Source organism: Haliotis rubra, unplaced genomic scaffold (assembly GCF_003918875.1).
Source record: "Haliotis rubra isolate DU_JTF1 unplaced genomic scaffold, ASM391887v1 Scf476, whole genome shotgun sequence".
Classification (NCBI taxonomy): Eukaryota; Metazoa; Mollusca; class Gastropoda; order Lepetellida; family Haliotidae; genus Haliotis; species Haliotis rubra.
The window spans coordinates 49,797-72,595 of NW_025767164.1; the positions used below are offsets into that span (position 1 = coordinate 49,797).

Genomic DNA, 22,799 nt, shown 5'->3' on the forward strand with positions numbered 1-22,799 from the left:
ATCTATGTTGAAAATCATAGCCATGTATCATCAAAAGAGTAGGCAGTTATAAAAACTTAAATCCGTAAACAAAAGAATTTTCATTGTCTCACATGGAAAATGAGATCGACGCACAGCAGTAGAGCTATCATGGGTCTGTTTTGAAGTATGGTAATTACAATTGTAGGAGTGTGCAGACTTTGTACAATTGGCCTCTATTAAAAGATGGGGCAGGAAGTCCAACATATCCTAGTTGTTTTAGAGACATGCAACAGAGCTACAGATAACTTTTTGGGTCATTGAGTTATGTACTCGCTTGTGTTCATCTTAATTGGGTATCCTACTTTTCTTTTGAGTAACCAAATAAATTGTACTCACCTCACTCAAACTCAATTGGGTATTTGGCCATTTTCCATTAATCTTAAAAAATATAATAAAGTTTAAATGTTAGTGTTTGTTGTTATATTTGATCTGTAACATGAGAAACGATAAGAAAGACTGCAAGTTGTTACGTTCATGTCCTGAAATACAACCTCTCAATATACCCAAGTTATGTTATCTATCAACCTATACCCAAGCTAAGATTTGACATTTTTCTGTGTACGCATCTAAGATCACATTTATTGAGTATTTACAAAATTTTAAGCGTACTTGTATGCAATAGACTTAATAGGAATTGAGTTTTCAAATACATATTTGCGTAATTTACGCAGATACGCAGCTTATCTGCACCTCTGAATGCAAATATCAAGTACTGGCGATACTGTTGCTTCCACATCAATCAACAGTGTAATTTGAATTGTCTCAGTTGAAACAGACTGTTTACATGCTCATTTGCATATGAAATTCATACGATAATTTAAAACAAAACCCACAGATTACTCCTTACAATTCATTAGAGTGTTATCTAATCTGAACTCGACATAAAAAGATATTATAACCTTCCTAAAACCTACAAACTGCACAGACAAAAGGTCTGGGTTTGGAGAAAAACAGCTTAGAGTTGGATAAGGACAAAACTTTATGGATGAACAACTTCTTTATTCGGGGGATGCAACGTTTCAATACTTGCTTGACAACGATACAAGAATCTGTATCGAAAAGTTCGCATCACCTAATAAGGGTTGTTCATCCATAAAGTTTTGTCCTTGTCGGATTTTCCAACTTCTAACCATGCCACTCAAAGGAGCTTAGAGTTACTTATTGAAAGCCTGAAGCAGGATTTGGAACTGATGTGGATGGGGACCAGAAACAGATTAGAGGTACCGGTACCTGCCCTTGAATAAGTATTCCGAAAACATAAGAAGCCTAAAACAGGGGTTGAAATATGTGGCCTGGGACCAGAACATAATACTCTTCACAGACTGCCTAAAACACTGGATAAACGAGGATGGTTACACATCTAGTAAGGTTCTTCCTCCTTCTTCTCCTTTGTTTTACTTCTTCCTCCAAGGAACGAAACAATGGCAGTTGTAGCAACTACAGCTATTCCAACCATGAACCCAGTCTTGAAACTGTCCACCTAAACACAAGAACATAACCATTAAATTGAATGTTCAATAGTCAAGATATACCAGCTACATCAAATAAATAATTGTGGAGTTAATGCTCTGATTTACAGAAGTGAGTGAGTTTACAGAGCTACAGATAACTTTTTGGGTCATTGAGTTATGTACTCGCTTGTGTTCATCTCAATTGGGTATGCTAATTTTCCTTTGAGCAACGATATAAATTGTACTCACCTCACTCAAACTCAATTGGGTATTTTGCCATTTTCCATTAATTTTTAAAATATAATAAAGTTTAATTGTTAGTGTTTGTGATTTACATTTGATCTGTAATATGAGAAATGATAAGAAAGACTGCAAGTTGTTACGTTCATGTCCTGAAATTGAACCTCTCAATATACTTCAGTTATTGTATCTATCCACCGGTACGCAAGCTACGATTTGACATTTTTGTGTGTACGCATGTAAGATGACATTTATAGACTTAATAGGAATTGAGTTTTCAAATAAATATTTGCGTAATTTACACAGATACGCAGCTTATCTGTACCTCTGAGTTTAGTTTTACAAGTTTTTTAGCAATATTCCAGCAATGTCACCACGGGGAACACCAGAAATTTGCTTCACACATTGTACCCATGCGGAGAATCGAACCCGGGTCTTTGACATGACGAGCAAACGCTTTAACTACTAGGCTACCTCGCCACCCCAGTTGCATATGTTTACGTTAAGATCGCTTTGTGGTTGAGTTTGGTTTTACGCCGCTGTTAGCATTATTCCAGCAATATCACGGTGGGGGACACCAGAAATGGCGGTGAAGTAGACTAATGGTTAAAGCTTCTGCTCATCACTCAGAAGACCTGGGTTCAATTCCCCACATGGGAACAATTTGTGAAGTCCATTTATGGTGTTCCCTTTAATGGCAATAAATGTCTTATTGTTGTATGTGTCAAGTAGGATATTTCAGCATTTGAAATGGTTAGTTTTTAGACTCGAATCTTGTGACAGCTTACAAATGTTTAACCGTCCTTTGTGACAGCTATTTATCATATTTAACATAAACTGCATTCTCTTCCCACAGAGGTTACTTGTCAAATCTTCCTACGAACCTCTGTTCTAATACGGCCATATTTCCCGGTTCTCGTAAAATCCCCTAACGGCAAAAGATCGCAACATGAATTATCTCCCTTCTTTCTCTCCAATCAGAACACGTGTTACATCGACTTAGATTCAACTTGACTAACACAAGCAAATGTGGGGCCACAAATATCCCCCATCTGCTGGGGACTTGTGTTGATGTTACACACAAGACGTTTAATGGCTAGCTTGTCCGTTGTCAACGAGGGCGATAGAGACGCCACTGATCCATACATACCATGACTGAATTCTGTCTAGAAGAAACGTTTGCGCATCGCGCAGGGGAAGAAGTTTAGTTTTCTCGAAGCATACGGAAATTACCGAGGCCTTGCGAATGATCACTTTTGAAACAACGTTGATGATTGCACAACTACATCTGATTGCCTCCAATCACAAGTCTTGAACGCTTCAACCATGAAAGGGCCGTATTAGAACAGAGGTTACAGAGGAAGATATGACAGGAGTAACCTCTGTGGGAAGAGAATGCATAAACTGTTACCTTCACTATATTTCTGAGGCAGTGCTGATGTGACGATAAATTTTTACTCACTGTTTCACTGATATGCATCTATCAATGATGATACATACTAAGGCTGTTACAATTCACTCGCATATTCGGTGAATCGAACTGTAGCCTTTCATAAATTCAATTCGTTATTCATGGTTACCAGAACCGAATATTATTAGCAAAAATTTACGAATTTTTTAAGGGAGTGTGTTTTACTTGAACCATTATGTTCTTCTTCAAAGTGAGATATGAAAGAATGGAATATGTACTAGCCTTGTAGTAGCACATGTTACATTAGTTTGCCAAGGTCACACATGGTACTGTTGACTAACTATTACATACCAAATCTGAGTGTCATGAGATCACTGGTTATTGTTGTGAAAAATTAACACTATCAACATGGGCGCTCCACTTTGTGCATCAATCTCTAACTACAATACTGTATCCATGAATAATTATTCGGATTCGTTACCCAATATTCATGATACGTATCATATTCGCCAAATAGTGTATTCGTTGTAGCCCTAATACGTACAGTAATTAAACAACCACTGATGCTGACAAACCTGATCACTCCGTTCCATGTCGTATCGACACCAAGACACAAAATGTTCACAGTTACTGAAGATGAGGTTGTAGCCGACTCGTCCAACCTTAGACAGAGCTCTTCCTACAATCTCCGCTGCTGAGAATGGACTGAAAAACAGTACAGATGGAGTCACCAAATGCCATCCTCTATTTCTACAGGGATTACATTATAGTAACCCCCCCGGATCCATCCCTGTGTCCACCTCAAACTAAAGGCCCTTGATTTTCATGACCGTTTTACCTACTCATCAAACATTCAGATAAAATGTTTAGGAAGGTAACTTGCATTGCCAGGGAACCAAAACCAATAGTGAACATAGTAGATAGGGGTGTCGCGATACGCGAATGTATCGATGCATTGATACATTTTTACTGACGATATGATACACGCGATACATGCTTGCGTGTATCGATTCCTATTTTAAAACTTTATCGATTCAAATTTTTATGCTATATCCATCTCCGTCAAAGTCTTGATAGTAAAATTACACCAGACCGCTCCGATAAATAGATGTAGCTAGCTTTACTTAAAAAATAGGTTGAAACTAACAGCTTTTGTAATTGGCTAGACTATTTTGATGGACCAATCAGCGAGTGCGTAGTGCATACGTTGTCGGTAAGGTAATGATATGAAAAGGCGCGAAAATTATGTATCGCAATATGTATCGTATCGTGACCTTAAAATCGTGATACGTATCGTATCGTGAGATTGGTGTATCGTGACACCCCTAATAGTAGACATAGTGAATGCCAGAAAGTTTTGTTTCTTATTTAACTCTGCACTCAGCAATATAACAGCTAATTGGTGTCGGTCTGCAAATAATCAAGTATACACTAGACAATCAAGTGATCGACAGCATGAGCATCGATCTATTGAGTTGGGATACGATGACATGTATCAACCAAGTGAGTGATCCAGACCACCCGATCTCGTTAGCATGGGTCATAAGAGGCGACGAACATCGTGTCCCAACTGATCAGATCGATGCTCATGCTGTTGATCATTGGATTGTCCAGTCTAGACTTGATTATTTAAAAAACGTCATACAGATGGAATATTGCTGAGTGAAGCATTATACAACAAACAAACAAGTACAACACATCTACCACATGTGTAAGTCTGAATGAATCCAGTTTTCTCACCTCCACCTCTTGTCCTTGGTATTGTTTCTGTAGGCTTTGTCTCCACCAGCAACATCGTCAAACATGTCGACACGGACCACAGCCTTGTTAAATGTTGTACCACTGACAGTGAAAACGTGTCTTCCCCCCGACATTACCTAGCCCATCATCTTCTTCCCCTGCCAGGTGAACGACCTCACCCCCTCCTGGAAACAAGCATCAGTATAGGTTCAAATTCATTTGAATTCATAGAATGCAACATACATGTATGTTACTCTTTCTCAGCAAATCTAGTACTTTGGTTGGTTTGAGTGAGTGAGTGAGTTCAGTTTTACGCCGCACTCAGCAAGATTCCAGATATATGTCTGCGGTCTGTAAATAATCTGAGTCTGGACCAGACAATCCAGTGATCAACAGCATGAGCATCGATCTGCGCAATTGGGAACCGATGACATGTGTCAACCAAGCCAGCGAGCCTGACCACCCGATCTCGTTAGTCGTCTCTTACGACAAGCATGGGTTACTGAAGGTTCATTCTAACCCCGGACCTTCACGGGTAGGTTGGGTTGAGTCCCATCCAGGATTTGTGTCCACAACCTCACAGTCTAGCACCTAATCGCCAGCGCACAAAGTGGGCCATCTAACCCACTCAGCCACCACTGAATAGGAAGCTGTCAGTGATCATGTCACAATCTTTGAATCCACAAACCAGAATTGAGTTTTGGCATGATGTAGATTTTATGATCATTAGGGACTGGTCACTTATTACATAGAGTGAGTGAGTGAGTGAGTTTGGTTTTGCACCGCTTTTAGCAATATTCCAGCAATATCACCATGAGGGGCACAGAAATGGGCTTCACACATTGTACCCATGTGGGGAATCGAACCCAGGTCTTCAGTGTGATGAGGGAACGCTTTAACCACCAGGCTACCCCACCACCCACATATTTATTACACAGAGCAGGGTGGGGAGGAGGAGAGATTGATCTTGGGAATGTGTGAAGTTTTTCTGACACCCTTTTTCATGGCCCTCTCCCTCCCTTCAAGAGATGTTAACTATCAGTTATTTTTTAACTGAAAAAATGGACAAAATGGAGCACCAGTTATTACGCAGGAGTAAGCTGAACCCTTCAGAAATGCAGCCTGTGTAGAATAAGATGAAGAAAAGTAAAGAGTTCATTACATCTGCTATATACAGTGAAACCTGTCTAAACTGGCACCCCACGGGACCAAATAAAATGCCGGTTTAAACAGGGTGCCGGATTAGACAGTGATGATTATTTTCCAACATGGCTGCCATTTACATTCGTCAATCTCTTTATAATGTAGTGTGCCGAGGGGAGTGTATTGGGACCTTGATTGGACTGCTCATACCCATGCCGCCTAGAGCGTTTGATTCACTGCGTCATCACTGCTTCCTCATCGTCTAGCGTGCAAGAGGATTAATTAGTGTATTGGATTATGGGTCCTTGATTGGACTGCTCATACCCATGCCGGTTTAGACAGTGTTAATTACAGGTAAAATTGCTTGTTGGGACCGGAAAGTCGTGCCGGAATACGGAATAGACAGGTGCCGGATTAGACAATGTTTTAATGATCATAGCACAATGTGTGAAGCTCATTTCTGGTGTCCCCCGCCGTGATGTTGCTGGAATATTGCTAAAAGCGGCGTAAAACCAAACTCAGTCAGTCAGTTTAATGATCATAATATCGTTGTATGGCGGGACCAAAATTTTATGCCGGTTTTGATGACCAAACATGCCAATCACAACATAATATTTTACAGTAATATCCCTATGTAAACAGCCCAGAGAGAATACAGCCTTTGCATGAAATGCTCTGGTGATAATACCCTTAAGTATTTTCAGAAAGTAACATTTTAGGGCATTATATACACAAAGAACTTGGTTAAGCACCCTCTGACACATCTCACGATTGAATCAGCCCCGATCTGAACCCTTTTGAGCATATCTGGGTCATGATTGGTCGTCGTGTGCAACAAAAGGATCCTCCTGTACAGAACCTGTCCCTGTTGGTAGCTGTTTTACATGAGGAATGACGTAGACTGTCCCTTCAGAGGATCAGGAGGTTGACAGGGGGTATGAGGAGGAGTGTGCTGGCTGTCATACAGTCACATGGAGGTTACACTCGGTATTAACCTTGAATCGGGTAGACATTCACCAATACATTAAACATTAGACATTCCAGGGCCATACTTGTACAGACATGGTTCGTATGAAAATCATTGTTGTTTTTTAAAATGAGCAACTAACATCATAAAATCAACATGGACTCCAATCAGTTTTTCTTTTTTTATGAGTGAAAGGATCATACAGGTCAGAAAAGTCATGTTTTTCCATCATGGTCACTACGAGTGGTTTTATGTACATGTTGAAAACGTATTATTGCAAAAATACAGGTGGTGCTCAATTAAGTTCTTTGTGTATATCTATGTTAACCGGCCAGTGAGAATACTGTCCTAACTTGAGATCAGTTTAATATTAACTTAGGCTCAGAATTATTTGTTAAACTGCTATACTGAGTCTAACAAGCCCTAATAGAAGGTCGCGTCAACTAACCTTTGAGCGACCTATGACTGTCCAATTAAACACGAGACAGCCGAACGGATTTAACCAATCAGACAACGACTACTTGTTAGGGCTTGGTGGGACTTACAAAATGGTTTTTTGGATTTTCCCTTCAGTGGTCGCTGACACTAATCTATCAACAAACGAAAATCTGCATAAAACACAGTTATTACCCACGTGGTCAACGTATGGGTAGTTGCATACTAATCTCGTACATCACACGAGTGTGTTATCGCGTTGACCTGTGTCGTAACGACTTGACCTGAGATTCTAACGATTTGATTGGATAACCGATGACCTCTCAATTAGGTCACATTCTGACGTAACTATTTTTTCATTCATAACAAACACGTGAATTCATTCATTCTACAACTTAAATGCATTGTGGGAATGTAAACATCGAGAACGTTGCCGTGTCGCTGTTTAATTGTGAGTCGAACTGAGACATTATATCCGTCGAAAAACATAAACGCAATGTTTCCACCAGTGATGTTAGCCGAATGAAGCAACTGCAAACCAAGAAACGAGGTGCTACGGAGTAGTTTACTGTAGGAGGCTGTACGAGGCGATGACAACTGACATGTATCGTGACGTCAGTTACCAAGGCAGTGACGCCATTTTGGTGTGACGCCATGCAAATATTGTACTACAGTACAAAACTCTTCCGCAACCCCTTTATGAAACCGGGTTTCGGTTTGAAACCAAAATATTAACAAAAATACGCCTATTTTGTCAATTTAATGCATGTAAGACGTGGTAATAAATAAAATACCACACTTTCGGTCTCATTACATACGAATTATACTGAAACTTCGTGTCCTTCCTATGGTATTCGATCTGACCGCCAGAGGTCAGATACCATAGGAAGGTCACTCGTTTCGTATAATTCGTATGTAATGAGACCTCGTGTAGTATTCTCTATATATCTGACCTGCAGTATATGAGCTTAGGGGTTTCTAATGACTATTAGCTTATATTTCCACAAGATGACATCCTTGAATATTGACAAAAATGCTATTTCCAGCGACTATTTATTCATTGCTTAGTCCACGTGTATCACTCTGAAGCGATCGTGCAGAAAATAGCATTTGGAATCGTTCAATTTTTTTAGGTAAAGGTTCAAACGGTATGTACGAATGTTAACTTTCGCGATTTGGTAAGCTGCGTTCTGAAATGGTCAGAACAAAAGGTTAGCTGACGCGACCTTCTAGTAGGGTTTGTAAGACTCAGTATGGCAGTGTAACGAATAATACTCAACCTGAGTTTACTTAGACTGACCATGAGATGCTCTGGTGATAATATGCGGAAGTATTTTATCAAAGTAATATTTTAGAGCATTATACCTATGTAAACAGCCCAGTGAGAATACAGCCCTCGTTTGAACTCAACCAGATCGCCCACCTCCAGATCACGGTGGCTGGAGATCTGCTCACAACTCATTGTCGCCTGTTGAACTCACGACTCACGACAGTGAATCTGCAAACATGATGAACATATCTGGATAAACACAGACACATGGCATGAGTGTAACTTACCTCAGAAACCTTCATGCACTTGTTTCAAAATGAGATTTTGTTTTCTTGTTGTTTAACACCGCACTCACCTATATTTCAGCTTTATGGTTGCAGTCTGTGAATAATTGAGTCTGGACTAGACAATCCAGTGATCAACATCATGACCTTCAGTCTAACCATTTGGGACACAATGGCATGTGTCAAACAAGTAAGAGAGCCTGACCACCTGATCCTGTTAGTCGCCTCTTATGACAAGTATGGGTTGCTGAAGACCAATTCTAACCCGAATCTTCATGAGTATAAAAAATGAGAGAGTGAGTATTATTTTACAACATTACCAAGAGAGGTGGGGGTAGGAAAGAGTGACACTAAAAATCGACATCACACTCTGGGACCATGTTAGCTTTCACAAAAAAGTAGATAAATAGTTTCAGTCTACATTTCAGGTGAGTCTACAAGGTTTTATGGTGCAGATATTAGGGGTGAATATTGGTGGCAAAACAACTATTGCCATAGCAATAGTCTATTGCAACATACTATTGCGATTGCAGTAGTCTATTGCGACCAACTATTGCAATAGCTTTTTCTCCTTGAATTGTTTCATTTGAAGTCATTTCCCAAATGAATGTATACTTTATATGAAATAATAGAAGCTGAAGTAGTTTCAGTCTTTTTTAATGAGTGACAAGAATGTTGAAGCCCAGATCAAGTAAACAGTTAAAACATAAACTCAATGAAGCTGCAAGTCTGCACCCAAACATCCTGTATTTTGCACTGCGCATTTATCAACAGAAGTCAAATACTAGACAATCGATAGTCACACATACTATCAATGCATCAATAGTTTTTCGTTTCTGCCATCGATTAATTGCTATCGGAGACTCAACAATAGCAATCCATTGCTAATTCGATTAGTGATGTTCCGATGATCAAAAATAATCAATTTTGACAAACATTCCCAAACAGCATAAATAAAGCTATGCGCGCATTGTAAACTTTTAACTTCAATGAAAAGAATGATTAAAAAAACCCATAATTATTGATTGTAAACCAACATATTTTCTTTATACTCATCGAAGATATCTACTCCAGGTTAGAATTGGTCTACCAAAAGGTCGTTAAAATATGGTACATGTTGGTCCATGGGTACAACAAGGACTGGTCGGCTCGAGTCAGTATAATGTGTCTGAGTAGGGTATTCATGCTTCACTGCGTGCGGTATGGTGGCCACTATAAAACCAGCATAAGTCACATACACATACACACGCATGCACGTCGTCATATGAGCGAAATATTCTAAAGCACGATGTTAAACCCAATTTCACCTCACCTCACTTTCTTCAAAGCATATAAACTTGCCATGTCTCCGGAAATATTATAAAATATAGAAATGCTTGTTTGAGTGGCATTTTATAGAAATGCTGAAAGTCATGATGATGAGGGTGACAATCATGACAGACAAACTCATGACTGTACATAATGGTCGCCTGTGTAAGGTACCAATGAGGTTTCTAGTGAAACCCCTTTCTAAATGGTGAGCTGGTCGTAGAGGGGAATTAGCTCAACAAAGAGTCCGAAGTCACAAGAAGCTAATTACAATTTTATTTACAAGAACAGAATGACATGGGGTGGCCACAGAGAGTTGGTACAACCCTCTGGGCTTAGGGCTAGAGCTTACCTGCATTGGAGAGACTAAACCCAACTGACTTACATTTTGATTATCTAACTATTTATTTAGAATTGAAACAGAAGAAAGACTATGGTAGATTAATGGGGGTGGTGGCCTAGAATACCCTATAATAAATGACCAGACAGTGGGGAGTACTTAATCCTGCTAATCCTAATTGAACTGGTATTAATCTTGTTGACACATTTACTGGATGCTTGGGTGATTATGGCATTACAATAGGCGTGCTTACATTGGGCTTAATCTTAATGAGCCTAAATTGAAATACCTGGATAATGTTACTCTAATAATATTACAATATTAGTAATATTGGTGACATTACTTTATGAATTAATTTACAGCAATTTATTAAATAGTGAAGACATGGCTTTTGTCTTACTGAAAAGTGTGTCTAAGACATGAGTCCTACTTAATAGCTTAGGCTAGGATTTATCCAGAAACAACTTTTGGACAATGTACTAAATAGTCGTTGAATAGTTTGTCTGTGAGATTAGTTTTTATTGTTGTCTTTTTCTAAGCTATTGCTGATAATGGTGAATACAAAGGAACAATTTCACTTCAGTATACTCTTTGACACCTGCACATCACAATTTTTATAATCCATAAGGAAATTTAAATGGATGAGTCATAAATGACTTTGACAATATGGCGGTCGTGGTTTCAAGCTGAACATTTTTCCGAAACATTTTCGCTATAATATGCCTGTATTTGTAAATTTACACCACGTATGCCTACCTGGGTTCTTGATTCTTCAAGAAGTCTCTTCCAAATGGCGGATGGTAGCTTTTTACTGTTGTTTTGAAAACAAAAATGTACTCGTATCTGAAACGACACGACAACCAACTAAACGGTTTGTTGTAGATCTACTGGGTTTTCCCCGATATGACGATGAGTTATATCTAATGTGGTTTTCGGCTCTCTCTACGTATACTCACCTCGTGATATGTAGAGACGGAGCTCAGCTCAAATATAATCTAAATATAGACACGGCGTCGATCGCTTACAATATAGAAAATCAATGTGAACCTCCTAAACAGCCTTTGCAGATCAAAATATAGATCTATATTCATTTCCAGGCTTCCTATCATATGATAGGGGCTATGATAGCCCTAAGGTCTATGTTTCTCGCAGTTTCTTACTTTGGCAGGATTTTTTATGAATCCAAGGAGCATTTCTCCGCTTGGGGTCGCGAGGCGCAAACATTGAAAGGAAGTGTGTGACCGTCTTGGAGCAACTGAATGGTGCTTCGTCTAGATCACATGGCATATTGACTTCAAACGACACAGTGAGCACATTTGAGATACACGTACAATGGCGATAGAGAGTGGCAGACGCTTTACGTGCAATCAATCCGAGTTCAGTGCTGCTCAAACTGAAATTATTACAAGTGAAAGTGAAAGCTGAAACAAGGCTAAACATATTAGTTTTAGTCCTACTTACAACTGCACAATTTACATCATATTTGTATAATGGATATAAAGTATAATCTTTGTTGTTTACCGGTTACCATATTGTTTCATTAGACTCATCTTGACATTGTGTAAAAAAAGGGCTGGTCATTTATTAAAAGGGTGTGGTGAGAATCATTAGAAAAGTGCCTCAGTGAAATGGGTGTCGACAATATTAATTCACAACTATGGGATGGGCCATAAAACAATGTCAGTATTCTTTCATGTTTGGTTCTTTTTATAAATTTCAGCAAACTATAACTGAAGGTGTTGTTGTCAGCACAGTAGATCTACTACAGATATGTACCCACATACGTTTCTGCATACAGAAATATACTCTTGCCCAAATCAGAAGACAGAAATGTACCTTAGGAAAAGTCACATCATATTCTTGATCGGAACTGTCATACTGTTGTATGAGATGTAGACTGTAGTTGATTACTTTATATATAAGAAACTAGCATACACAGTGACAAATATTGCGCGATGGACAGTATCACTCGAAATCAAGCAAACCTACAAGAAACAAAGATGATCCTTCATGCGTTGTCCACCACATTCCATGGATTATTAGATTATGTCATTAGATTATGTTTATATAGATACGTTTATATATTTTGTTATATATATTATTATATGATCTATTATTAATAAATAAATCTAATAAATCTATTATTTTCTATAAATATAGTTTATGTAAACTATAACATGAACCAGTTTCTGGTTGAGGATAAAGATTCAAATGCCATTTATGGTACTGGGTACATTTATGTTTTTTCACTTGGTGTGGGTATTGCAGAGGATTTTCATATTGCGATATATTGCGATGCAAAAGCATATATTGCGATATGTATTGCAATATATTGCGAGTGGTTTCATTAAACCAAAACAACTACCTACAATCGAGTTAATGCTTGATTTATATTGGAACAAATGAAACAAGGAAAGGAACAATTTAAAAAATGGAAATATCCGAAGATTTCCGAGTGTTACAAAGTGTTCCAAATGCATGTCAAACTACTGGTTTTCGATCAGCGCATCGCAATACGTATCGATTTCATGTCTGAACAGGTTAGTACCGGTAAATCGGTTATATTGCACAGCCCTAATTTCCACTATATGTAGGGTACATTTATCTATACAGAAGCATACCTGGGATACATATCAGTAGTACAGTTTCATTGTATCATAATGCCCCCAAAACATAATCTAATGACGTAATCTAATAATCCATGGAATGTGATGGACAACGGCTGAAGGATCATCTTTGGTTCTTGTAGCTGGTTTGCCGGTGACTTGTAAAGCATGCTGAATTTATCTGCCTCTCTGGAACCCAACATCTATGTTTGCTTACTGCATCGCCAGTTGTATCTATATATAGTATCAGGGATAAACCTAGGATGCGTTTCTGCGTCATTTCCACATCAAAATATAAATTGCCGCTGAAAGAAATTTGGATTGCTTCCTGTGGACACAAAATAAAGTTGAATTGTCATTAGCAGCCAGGTCAGATTCTGAAAAATACAAGTGTTAGCCTAAGTATTAAATGAGAAAGTGACTCTGTAAGAAGAACATGTGGTGATATAATAATTTACTTATAAAAAGCTGTATGCCTTATGATATCAACAAACATTAATATTCACGGACAACCAGCTGTTATCATTTCACTGCGCAGTGCTATGAGCCCAGCTGTTGAAACCCGTTTTCCCCAGAAAAGTTGGGAGAAAATTAGTGAAAACGTTTGAACTCGATTTAATGGCGTTTTTTCATCGTTATTATTTTTCAACTTTATAAGTTGAATTTGCATTTTTGATTATTTGTTTCGGTAAGTCCATACCGAAAGGTATCAGAATCTGCAAAGTTGTGTTTTACGTTGCATGTGACCTTTAAGTGAACCAGTTTTAATCCACATGCAGTAATATTCCTGATTGGTTGTTGTAATAAGTTCATCCAATGATAGCGTATGTTTCTAAAAATCTTTCATTTGGTATATATCGATTTCGGTTTTCGTTCATGATTGTGAATGATCATGTCTCCCCAAAAAAATTACGAGCTTATGAAAACAGTTTATTCACATACCATATTAAAGGTCACATGCAACGTAAAACACAACTTTTCAGATTCTGATACCTTTCGGTATGGACTTACCGAAACATATCATCAAAAATGCAAATTCAACTTATAAAGTTGAAAAATAACATGATGAAAAAAACCGCGCGAAATCGTAGTTCAAACGATTCACTAATTTTCCTCCAGCTCTTGGGGGAAAAAGTGGTTTCAACAGCTGCACATGGCTGTGAAATAGGTTCTGCACTGGACTTGTCTGGTGAATAGCACATAGCCTAATGGTTAAAAGCGGTGAAATAGGTTTCGCCCACATGGGCACAATGTGTGAAGTTGTCTGATGTATTGCTAAAAGCGGCGATAGTGGTGAATAGTCGGTGAAGGCTTTGGTGTGAGCTATTTTCCTAATGTTTTGTTGATAATTCACATGTGCGAGCTTTTTATATGTTATGACAGTACATTACCAATTTAACTGTTTCTATAATTTCATTTGTCTATTTCACCACACATTCTTCTTACAGAGTCACTTTCTCAGTTCGATACTTAAAAGCAATGTCATTATTTAGCGTTAACAGAATTTCTAACTGTGATATAGATATGTCGTTGTCACAGACAAAACTCAATGTCTGTTTTATTGACACCTATGTGTCTGCCTGCCTGTCTGCCAATGACAATATTCAATACACAACTTCGATCACTGACCACATGCAATTTGAACTTAACACCTATCAGGCTATACACCATAAACAAAACGCATTGATTTATGGCCCTGAGTTCGGTCTCTGTCACATTATGTAATTAGACAGACAGGCAGGTGTGATACTTGTACACATGACATGTTATGATGTCTGTTGATTGCAAAATGTTATACACAAAAAATGAGCATGTATTTACAGGGACTAGGACAAATGCCACCCGGACAAAACACCGGACTAATGCTGGGTGGCTTTTGTCCTGCTCCCCTATTTACAAAACCCAACATCTCTTTATATACACACACAATGAGCCGTGAGGGCATCGAGAAAATAAACCAGCTGTTACACTTGAGTGCACCCCACCCGCTCTGACTGGGTTCTGTATCTCGGCTGCTTCGTTTCTTGGGAAGTAAACCAAGTACAAAATATTGTACTTTAGATTTGCGATTGTACGCTTATAATTTTGTTTATGTGTATTTTCATAATCAGCAATGTATATTATATGTCATGAATAAGTGATAATTGTGTTTTAATTATGTTTGATTTTTTGGTTGCATGTGACCTTTAAGTACATACATTTAGTTGAAAACTTCAAACACCCAATCTAAAAGGGGCCCACCTATAAATAACCTGGTGGGGCACTTGGACCCTCCTATCAAGCATTGGGACCCACCCAAATTTAAATAGGTGGGGCATTGGCCAACCCAAAAAATTCCTAGGTTTGTTCCTTTAGTAGGCTGGCTGAATGGTGCTGAATGCTGACGTGGTGGTTTGTCTCCTGTTTTGAGGCTGGTCTTGATGGTTATGAACACATGTCAAAGGTGTTCTAACTCAGCTTGAAGGACTTGGGTTGTGGAGCTGGTGTTCTTTGCTTTCCTGGCTAGGGTGGCGAATATTCCTATCTTGACTTGTAAGTTGTAGGGAGTGAGTGAGTTTAGTTTTATGCCGCACTCAGCAATATTCCCGGCTATATGGTGGCGGTCTGAAAATAATCAAGTCTTGACCAGACAGTCCAGTGATCAACAGCATGAGCATTGATCTGCACAATTGGGAACCGATGACATGTGTCAACCAAGTCAGCGAGCCTGACCACGCGATCCCGTTAGTCGCCTCTTAAGACAATCATGGGTTACTGAAGACCATTATTCTAACCCGGATCTTCTCGGGTTGACTTGTAGGCAGGCGTGTAGCAAGCCCGATAGGTTGCAATGCTTCTAAACAAGATAGCATACAGGGCTTGCCCAACCTTTTTACAACAATCATATGTACGCCCGGGCTTTTTTAATAATGGTAGCTAAGCCCCTGGTGGGGATGGTAGATGTGGAATGAAGATATTCATCCGTGTGGGTTGGTGTCCTTTTGATGCTTGTGTGGAGCTTGGAATGGTAGTTTGTTGTTTCTTCTTCCATTGAAATGACTGATCAGGGGTGGACATAATAACCCATTGCCCGACGTCCGAGTCAAGTGTTTTTTTCTGTCGGGCAAGCAAATTTGTATATCATGCTGTACCAGTGTCCAGTTGACTTTCCAATGTTAATAATGTTGTTTATTTAAAAAATCAACAAGAAAACGGCCGGTATAGTGGAAAACTTATCAGGGCAAGTGATTTTACATGTGCCACTGTACCGAAGTACACAAGCAATTTTAAAGTTATTTCCACCCCTGCTGATTTAACGTCATATTTCTGCACTGATGTCTCGTATTTCTTAAAACGACGACTGTTTGATTTCAGAACAAAGACCTCCACCATGCCAAGCAAGATAAAGGGTGGTCACAATCTTAGGAATTTGAATTCATCTAAAGGTTCAGATGCAGACAGCCCATCTGTAACAAACAGGAGTCGGAGGGGAACGACCCCCAACACTTCCCCCAACACCAGCAGGCTATCGTACCGGGAACATAACGATGAGGAGGATGAAGATGAAGATCAGTACACAGACTCACAGGAAGATGATGTTGACAGCAGCTATGCTACTACCAGAGCCTCTCCGACACCTATGACTCCATCCCCCAAAATTCAACGTCGGGATAAACTTCGAGGGAATGTGTCTGATAGTGACACATCCCCCATCCTTCAACATCGGGCAAACCGTCGGGGAGATATGTCTGGTAGTGACACTTCACCACAATACAAGAACATTTATCCGGATTTGTCAACAATGCAAAAAGATGAAAGGCCTGCAGGTATTAAATCACTGATTTTTTTGCAAAAGTTGGATACTCAGCCCCCCAGGACCAAATGTCCAACTGAACTTATGGTGTGGAGTAAATGATACTGATTGCAATACAACTATCTAACTTTCAGTTTTCTTCAAACCAGTTGAAGGGTTGAACCTAAAACTTGAACTTATGACTCTAATCAGTACACATATTTATCATTTTTTACATTTTGTAATTTGGTATAAAACAAATTCCTAAAACATTTTAAGTTCATTGTATTAACTTATAATACTGAAATTAGTACACATACGTAATATTTTTTTCTTTTTGTAATTTGTTATAAAACAAATTCCTGAAACATTTGGAGAATTGAATGGTCAGAAAGTATTAATGGTGTAAACATCAGTATGACTTGTAGCAATATAATATATCTCAGATTTGTTATGCCACAATGATGAACATGTTATAATTTTGAAATGTTTAAAGACCTCTCTGATGCCAGTGACCACAGAGAAGTGATAGGTACAGTCAGTATTGGAAACTTTGTTTTTAATGCTTTATTGAACAGAATTCCAGTTATATCCCAGCCTTATGGTTAAATGTATTCGGTCCTTACAGGAAAAGTGAAGGCCCTGCACATAATGAGTGAGTGAGTTGTGTTTTATGCCGCTTCTAGACCCGTGAAGATCCGGGGTAGAATAGGTCTTTGGCAACCCAGGCTTGCCACAAAAGGTGACTATGCATGTCGTAAAAGACGACTAACGGGATCGGGTGGTCAGGCTCCCTGACTTGGTTGACACATGTCATCGGTTCCCAATTGCGCAGATCGATGGTCATGCTGTTGATCACTGGATTGTCTGGTCCAGACTCGATTATTTACAGACCGCCGCCAAAAAGGTTGAATATTGCTGAGTGCGGCGTAAAACTCAACTCACTCACTCACTTATGCCGCTTCTAGCAATATGCCGGCAATATCACTGCAGGGGACACCAGAAATTGGCTTCACACATTGTACCCATGTGGGAAAACGAACCCGGGCCTTCTTCGTGACAAGCAAACACTTTAACCACTAGGCTACCCCACCGCCCTGTAAAGTAATGACACAGTGTCGGGTATTGAAATGTCAAATTTAGTCCTTATTTTAGTTTCAGGAACCTTATGATATATATGCATCCATTCTGGATGTTTCAGTAAACTGGATGCAGATTTCTACCTTTTTGGGTAAAACCCTGGCTATACGGTTTGTTTCAGATTTGATCATGGACTGAAATTAAAATTAAAACATAATCATTAAAGTTAAAGTTCAATAGAAGTGTATTGGGTGATCAACAGGGAGCAGCAACAATGGCTTGGTGCTGTCTTTTATGACAGAGCAAATAAAAAATGATGCTTAAATCTGATCAGAACGACAGATATACAGCAGTTGTGCTTTTTGTAAATCTTCATTTTCAAATTTACAAGTATCATATTTTTTGCAACAGTGTTTTTCACTGCTGGACATTGTGACCGGCTAGCATTTTAAATACCGGTTATTTGTAAATTTTACCGGTCAAGTGCACCTTAACAACCAATCAGAAATGTAGAGGGTATCGCAATGCATCCATGCCACTAATTTTAGCCTGAGGTTTTCCCAAACTGCTGCTTTTTATTTGACAACACCTCAATGTCATTGTGAAAACAACCTCGACCATAGAGCTAGAATATTGCTGAGTGCGGCATAAAACTGAACTCACACACACACACACATTGTAAAAACGTAATCTTTTTTCGAGGAGAAATATAATTGACAGAGGTAATTAGAAAAGTTTATTATAAAATTTGCCGGACGATGACCAACAGCCCTTGACCAGTACAATGTTAGAATAATTTCAAAGTCTGGTATATACAGGATAACGGGAAACACTGTGTGACCTGTATGGTTGTAGGCTTTTCTCCCTCATAAAGCTGCCAAAATTTAATTGGAATACTGTTCAAAGCAGCATTAAACCCAACTCACTCACACAAATGTCGGACCGCCTCCGTGGTGTAGTGGTTAGAGCGTCCGCCCGGAGAGCGGAAGGTCGTGGGTTCGATCCCCGACCGCGTCATACCAAAAGACGTTAAAATATGGTACTTGTTGGTCTCTGCCTGACGCTCGGCATTAATGGGTACAACAAGGACTGGTCGGCTCGGAGTCAGTATAATGTTGCTGAGTGGGGTATTCATGCTTCACTGCGGCATGGTATCTCAGTGGGCTAGCACTATAAAACCAGCTTAAGTCTGGGCTAGTACAAGCAGCCGCACATACACATACACATGCATGCACGTCGTCATATGAGCGAAATATTCTCAAGCACGATGTAAAACCCAATTTCACCTCACCTCACCTCACACAAATGTCGGAAAATACTTTATTCAATTTCATGTTCTCTGATTGTTCCAGGTCCTGCAGCACCTAAGAAGCAGACGTCATCCTCAATGCCACCCTACATGTGGATAGGACTGGTAATCCCAGTCCTTATCATTTTGGGAGTCCTGTTCTCTGCATCCCTTAGGAAACCACCATCACGCAGTCCAAGCTTTCAGGCCTTTGTGTCCACGGTTGATGACCTTCAGTCGTCCTTCAAGTCTCAGGACAAGAGAACATGGAAAACCATCAAGTCATCTGTCAAACATATTCTCAATGCCACGGACCCCGGATACCCAGCTGTTGTTTTGTTTGCTGTCCGGAAAGACCATCCCGCGACTGCCAGCTGTCTGGCCCGAAGAGTTGCCTCCCTTTTTAACCATCTGACGAGCAGTGTCGGAGATGATGGCTACGTGGATGCAAGACTCTTGAACCATCTTGAAGCAAGGGACCAGAAGGAAAGCCTTGACGATAAAATAAGGGCTAATTTCAAGAGCGGACGATCTGTGGTTATTGATCACCTTGAGGGCTTGTCCCCTTTGGCTTCCTTGCTGTTGCATGGGATCTGTGATAACGACAATGCACCTTTCAAAAACGTGTTTATCGGGATTGTGTTTTATGTCGATAGAGAACTGACCGTGCGGGATGTTGACATTGAACTAGAAAAGTACTTTAAGTCCGAACTTGATATGGACAAGATTGGTGCACTGTTGACGAGGATAAATAACAATGCAGTTGTTGTGAGGAAAGAGGAAGGGGATATTTCATCGCTATGTAGTTAGGAAGGATGCAGAATCTCACCGGTCCAGGAATAGTGTAATTAGCAATAGAAATGTTAAACTCAATCTCGCTTGAACACAGCATCAAATGTTACTCTAAGCCTTCTTAAGCATCTCATTAAAATGTTACCAGCTTAACATGCTTTGCATGAAAAAATAACATATCAGCCAAAATGAACCACCTCAGTTGACAATCACTGAGGAAGAAAAGTCTCAATCGGCAATGATCAGGGAAGGAAGTTGTCTCCCTTGAGTGGGGTTTTCAAAGTTGGGAAGCACAATGATGACAAATTTTATGGATAGCAGCTTTTGTGAGTGCAACATTTCGATAGATTCTTCTACCATATGTATTTCCTTTCCTGTTTGGTACTGGTTCAATATTCTGTACTGAAAGGTCGCTCTCAAGTTGTTATCCATAAAATGTGTCTTTATTAAGGATGTTGTTTGTTGAGATTTGAAGGTTAAAAAGCCCCAGGTTTACTTGATTTAACCCAAAATTGTTTTCACCCAAAGATAATCTACGTTTTTAAAACGAATAAATAAATTTAGAGGTGACATTTAAAGTGGTATACACATATGTAATGATTGTATGGTGAAAGTTTCTGCTTGTATGCGCAGAAACTTTGAGCCACTGATAAATCAAATGGATCTATCTACTAACTAGGTTCACCTCCTTTGATGATGCTTCATCAGCAAATCAAATGTCAAATTGCACGTTGTGTACCACTTTACTGCAGATATAACATACTCATTAGTCCTAGCTTCAGATGGGCATTTTGTAAAAGGAATTCTTTGATATTTTGAAAAGTAAGAGTTCCAAAGCAAAAAATTACATATAATAATGTGCTATTTAAGAAGGGGTTTTTTTCTGTATGTTATCTAAGGTATGAAATATTGCACCGATTCATTACAAGACAGGGCCTTTGATGTAATACATGTATTGTGATACATGATACAAATTACATTTGATATGAAAAGTTAACTGAATGGGACAAATGTGAGCATTAGAAGCTGTCTACAAGCCAGCTGATTTGGGGTATTTTGGGCATTTTGTAACTATTTTTTATGAACAGATTAACAGCCCATCATTAATTTGTACGTATATGAAATGCACCCCAAATAAATGGTTTTGGTCTCTCCTTGTGTTCAGTGTTTCAGGGCAAATACAGCAATACTGCGGTACAGTGGTGCATTCCCAACATTCCCAGGGCTCACATTTTGGTAAAGCTATGATTCATTCCCATGGTTTAGCAATCAGTGGCTAGCCTGTGGCTAGTAAAAATCCAGGCAGGCCAGTAAATCTCCAAAGTCACTGGTCCGACTGGCTAGTGAAATTTCATGGGGTCATTTTGTAAATATATCACTCTCTCCAACTTGTTAAGTTAAACCCACTTTTAAATCATGCAAGATATGGCCTTATAAAAAATGTTCATCATATTAGCAGTTTTATGGTGAATCCTGTTTCTACATTCAAAGTTCGGACAAGTGAACTAATTTGTGGGCAAGTAACTTTCAGGCATAGCTAGGTCGACTGACTAACAAAATGTGGAAACTATTCCGCACACTGTTAGCAATCTCAGATTACCTGCCCTTGAGTTCCATCAGCATTTACCAACCAATCAAATGCTACATATGGGAAACAGTAAGAGAGGTACTTAATGCATACCTAACAATAATTATACATAAGCCTTTTCCAACAGTTTGCTCGACATGAAGATGCTTGTTCCGCTTTAAAGGTTTTTAGGGCTTTCTTTTGTGCAAGTTTAGCAATACTAAATTTATTGCAAACCTCGATCATATTCTGTGGGACTACCCACCATGTTTTTGACATTGCCAACCAAATACAGAGGGTGGTTTGGAACTCGCATCTTGAGTCAAACTGGCAAAGGGCAATCAAGAATTCAAGGGCAGGTAATTTAAAATGCAAGCTTAAGCAAGCATCATTTTAGATTAGGTTTACTGGAATCAAGTCTCTGGCGTTAAAACAGATGCCAGTGGTGAGGTGTCTTCTGTCCTCTTTCCTCTTTCCTAAAGTTTGAGTCAATAGATCTTCGCTTCAGTCTAATTCTGATGAGTTCGCCGTGGAGGGGTAGTTCAAATCTAACAGTAGTGACCTTACGGTGGTGCAGATCTCAGTGGTATATCTGGTTGGCCACACTGCATCGACCAAGTGGTGGTGGGTTTGCCTTGTAGGTAAATGTGTTGGCCCTTCAGTTCAAACCAGTTCTGGGGTTTAGATTAGTGTGTGAACCCCATTGCATCCTAAACCTCATACTCATTTATGTATCTTATTTAGGTGAGGTGAAATTTGGTTTTACGTCGTGCTTGAGAATATTTCGCTCATATGACGACGTGCATGCATGTGTATGTGTAGCTGCTTGTACTAGCCCAGACTTAAGCTGGTTTTATAGTGCTAGCCCACTGAGATACCATGCCGCAGTGAAGCATGAATACCCCACTCAGACACATTATACTGACTCCGAGCCGACCAGTCCTTGTACCCATTAATGCCGAGCGCGAGGCATGGACCAACAAGTACCATATTTTAACGTATTTTTGGTATGACGCGGTCGGGGATCGAACCCGCGACCTTCCACTCTCCGGGCAGATGCTCTAACCACTACACCACGGAGGCG

The 22,799-nt window shown here is 39.4% G+C and overlaps 2 protein-coding genes across 4 annotated transcripts; one reads left to right on the forward strand and one right to left on the reverse strand.

Moving 5' to 3' along the window:
* Window positions 1–418: 418 nt before the first annotated feature.
* Window positions 419–11,502, reverse strand: LOC124290870 (phospholipase A and acyltransferase 2-like). Of its 2 annotated transcripts, XM_046727717.1 has the most exons (5): window positions 11,367–11,502; window positions 8,774–8,906; window positions 4,864–5,048; window positions 3,699–3,828; window positions 420–1,501 (listed from the first exon to the last, which is right to left on the reverse strand). In XM_046727717.1, the coding sequence occupies exons 3-5, from the start codon at window positions 4,995–4,997 to the stop codon at window positions 1,382–1,384; spliced, it is 384 nt and encodes a 127-aa protein (XP_046583673.1). In that variant the 5' UTR covers window positions 4,998–5,048; window positions 8,774–8,906; window positions 11,367–11,502; the 3' UTR covers window positions 420–1,381. The 2 variants fall into 2 exon arrangements, with proteins under 2 accessions (XP_046583674.1, XP_046583673.1); XM_046727718.1 differs by lacking the exons at window positions 8,774–8,906; window positions 11,367–11,502 and adding an exon at window positions 6,637–6,655 and having other exon boundaries at window positions 419–1,501.
* Window positions 11,503–11,785: 283 nt separating this feature from the next.
* LOC124290864 (torsin-1A-interacting protein 2-like) lies at window positions 11,786–21,428 on the forward strand. 2 transcript variants are annotated; one of them, XM_046727706.1, is made up of 3 exons: window positions 11,786–11,931; window positions 16,571–17,022; window positions 19,421–21,428. In XM_046727706.1, the coding sequence occupies exons 2-3, from the start codon at window positions 16,587–16,589 to the stop codon at window positions 20,164–20,166; spliced, it is 1,182 nt and encodes a 393-aa protein (XP_046583662.1). In that variant the 5' UTR covers window positions 11,786–11,931; window positions 16,571–16,586; the 3' UTR covers window positions 20,167–21,428. The 2 variants fall into 2 exon arrangements, with proteins under 2 accessions (XP_046583662.1, XP_046583663.1); XM_046727707.1 differs by having other exon boundaries at window positions 11,787–11,916.
* The last annotated feature ends 1,371 nt before the right edge of the window (window positions 21,429–22,799 follow it).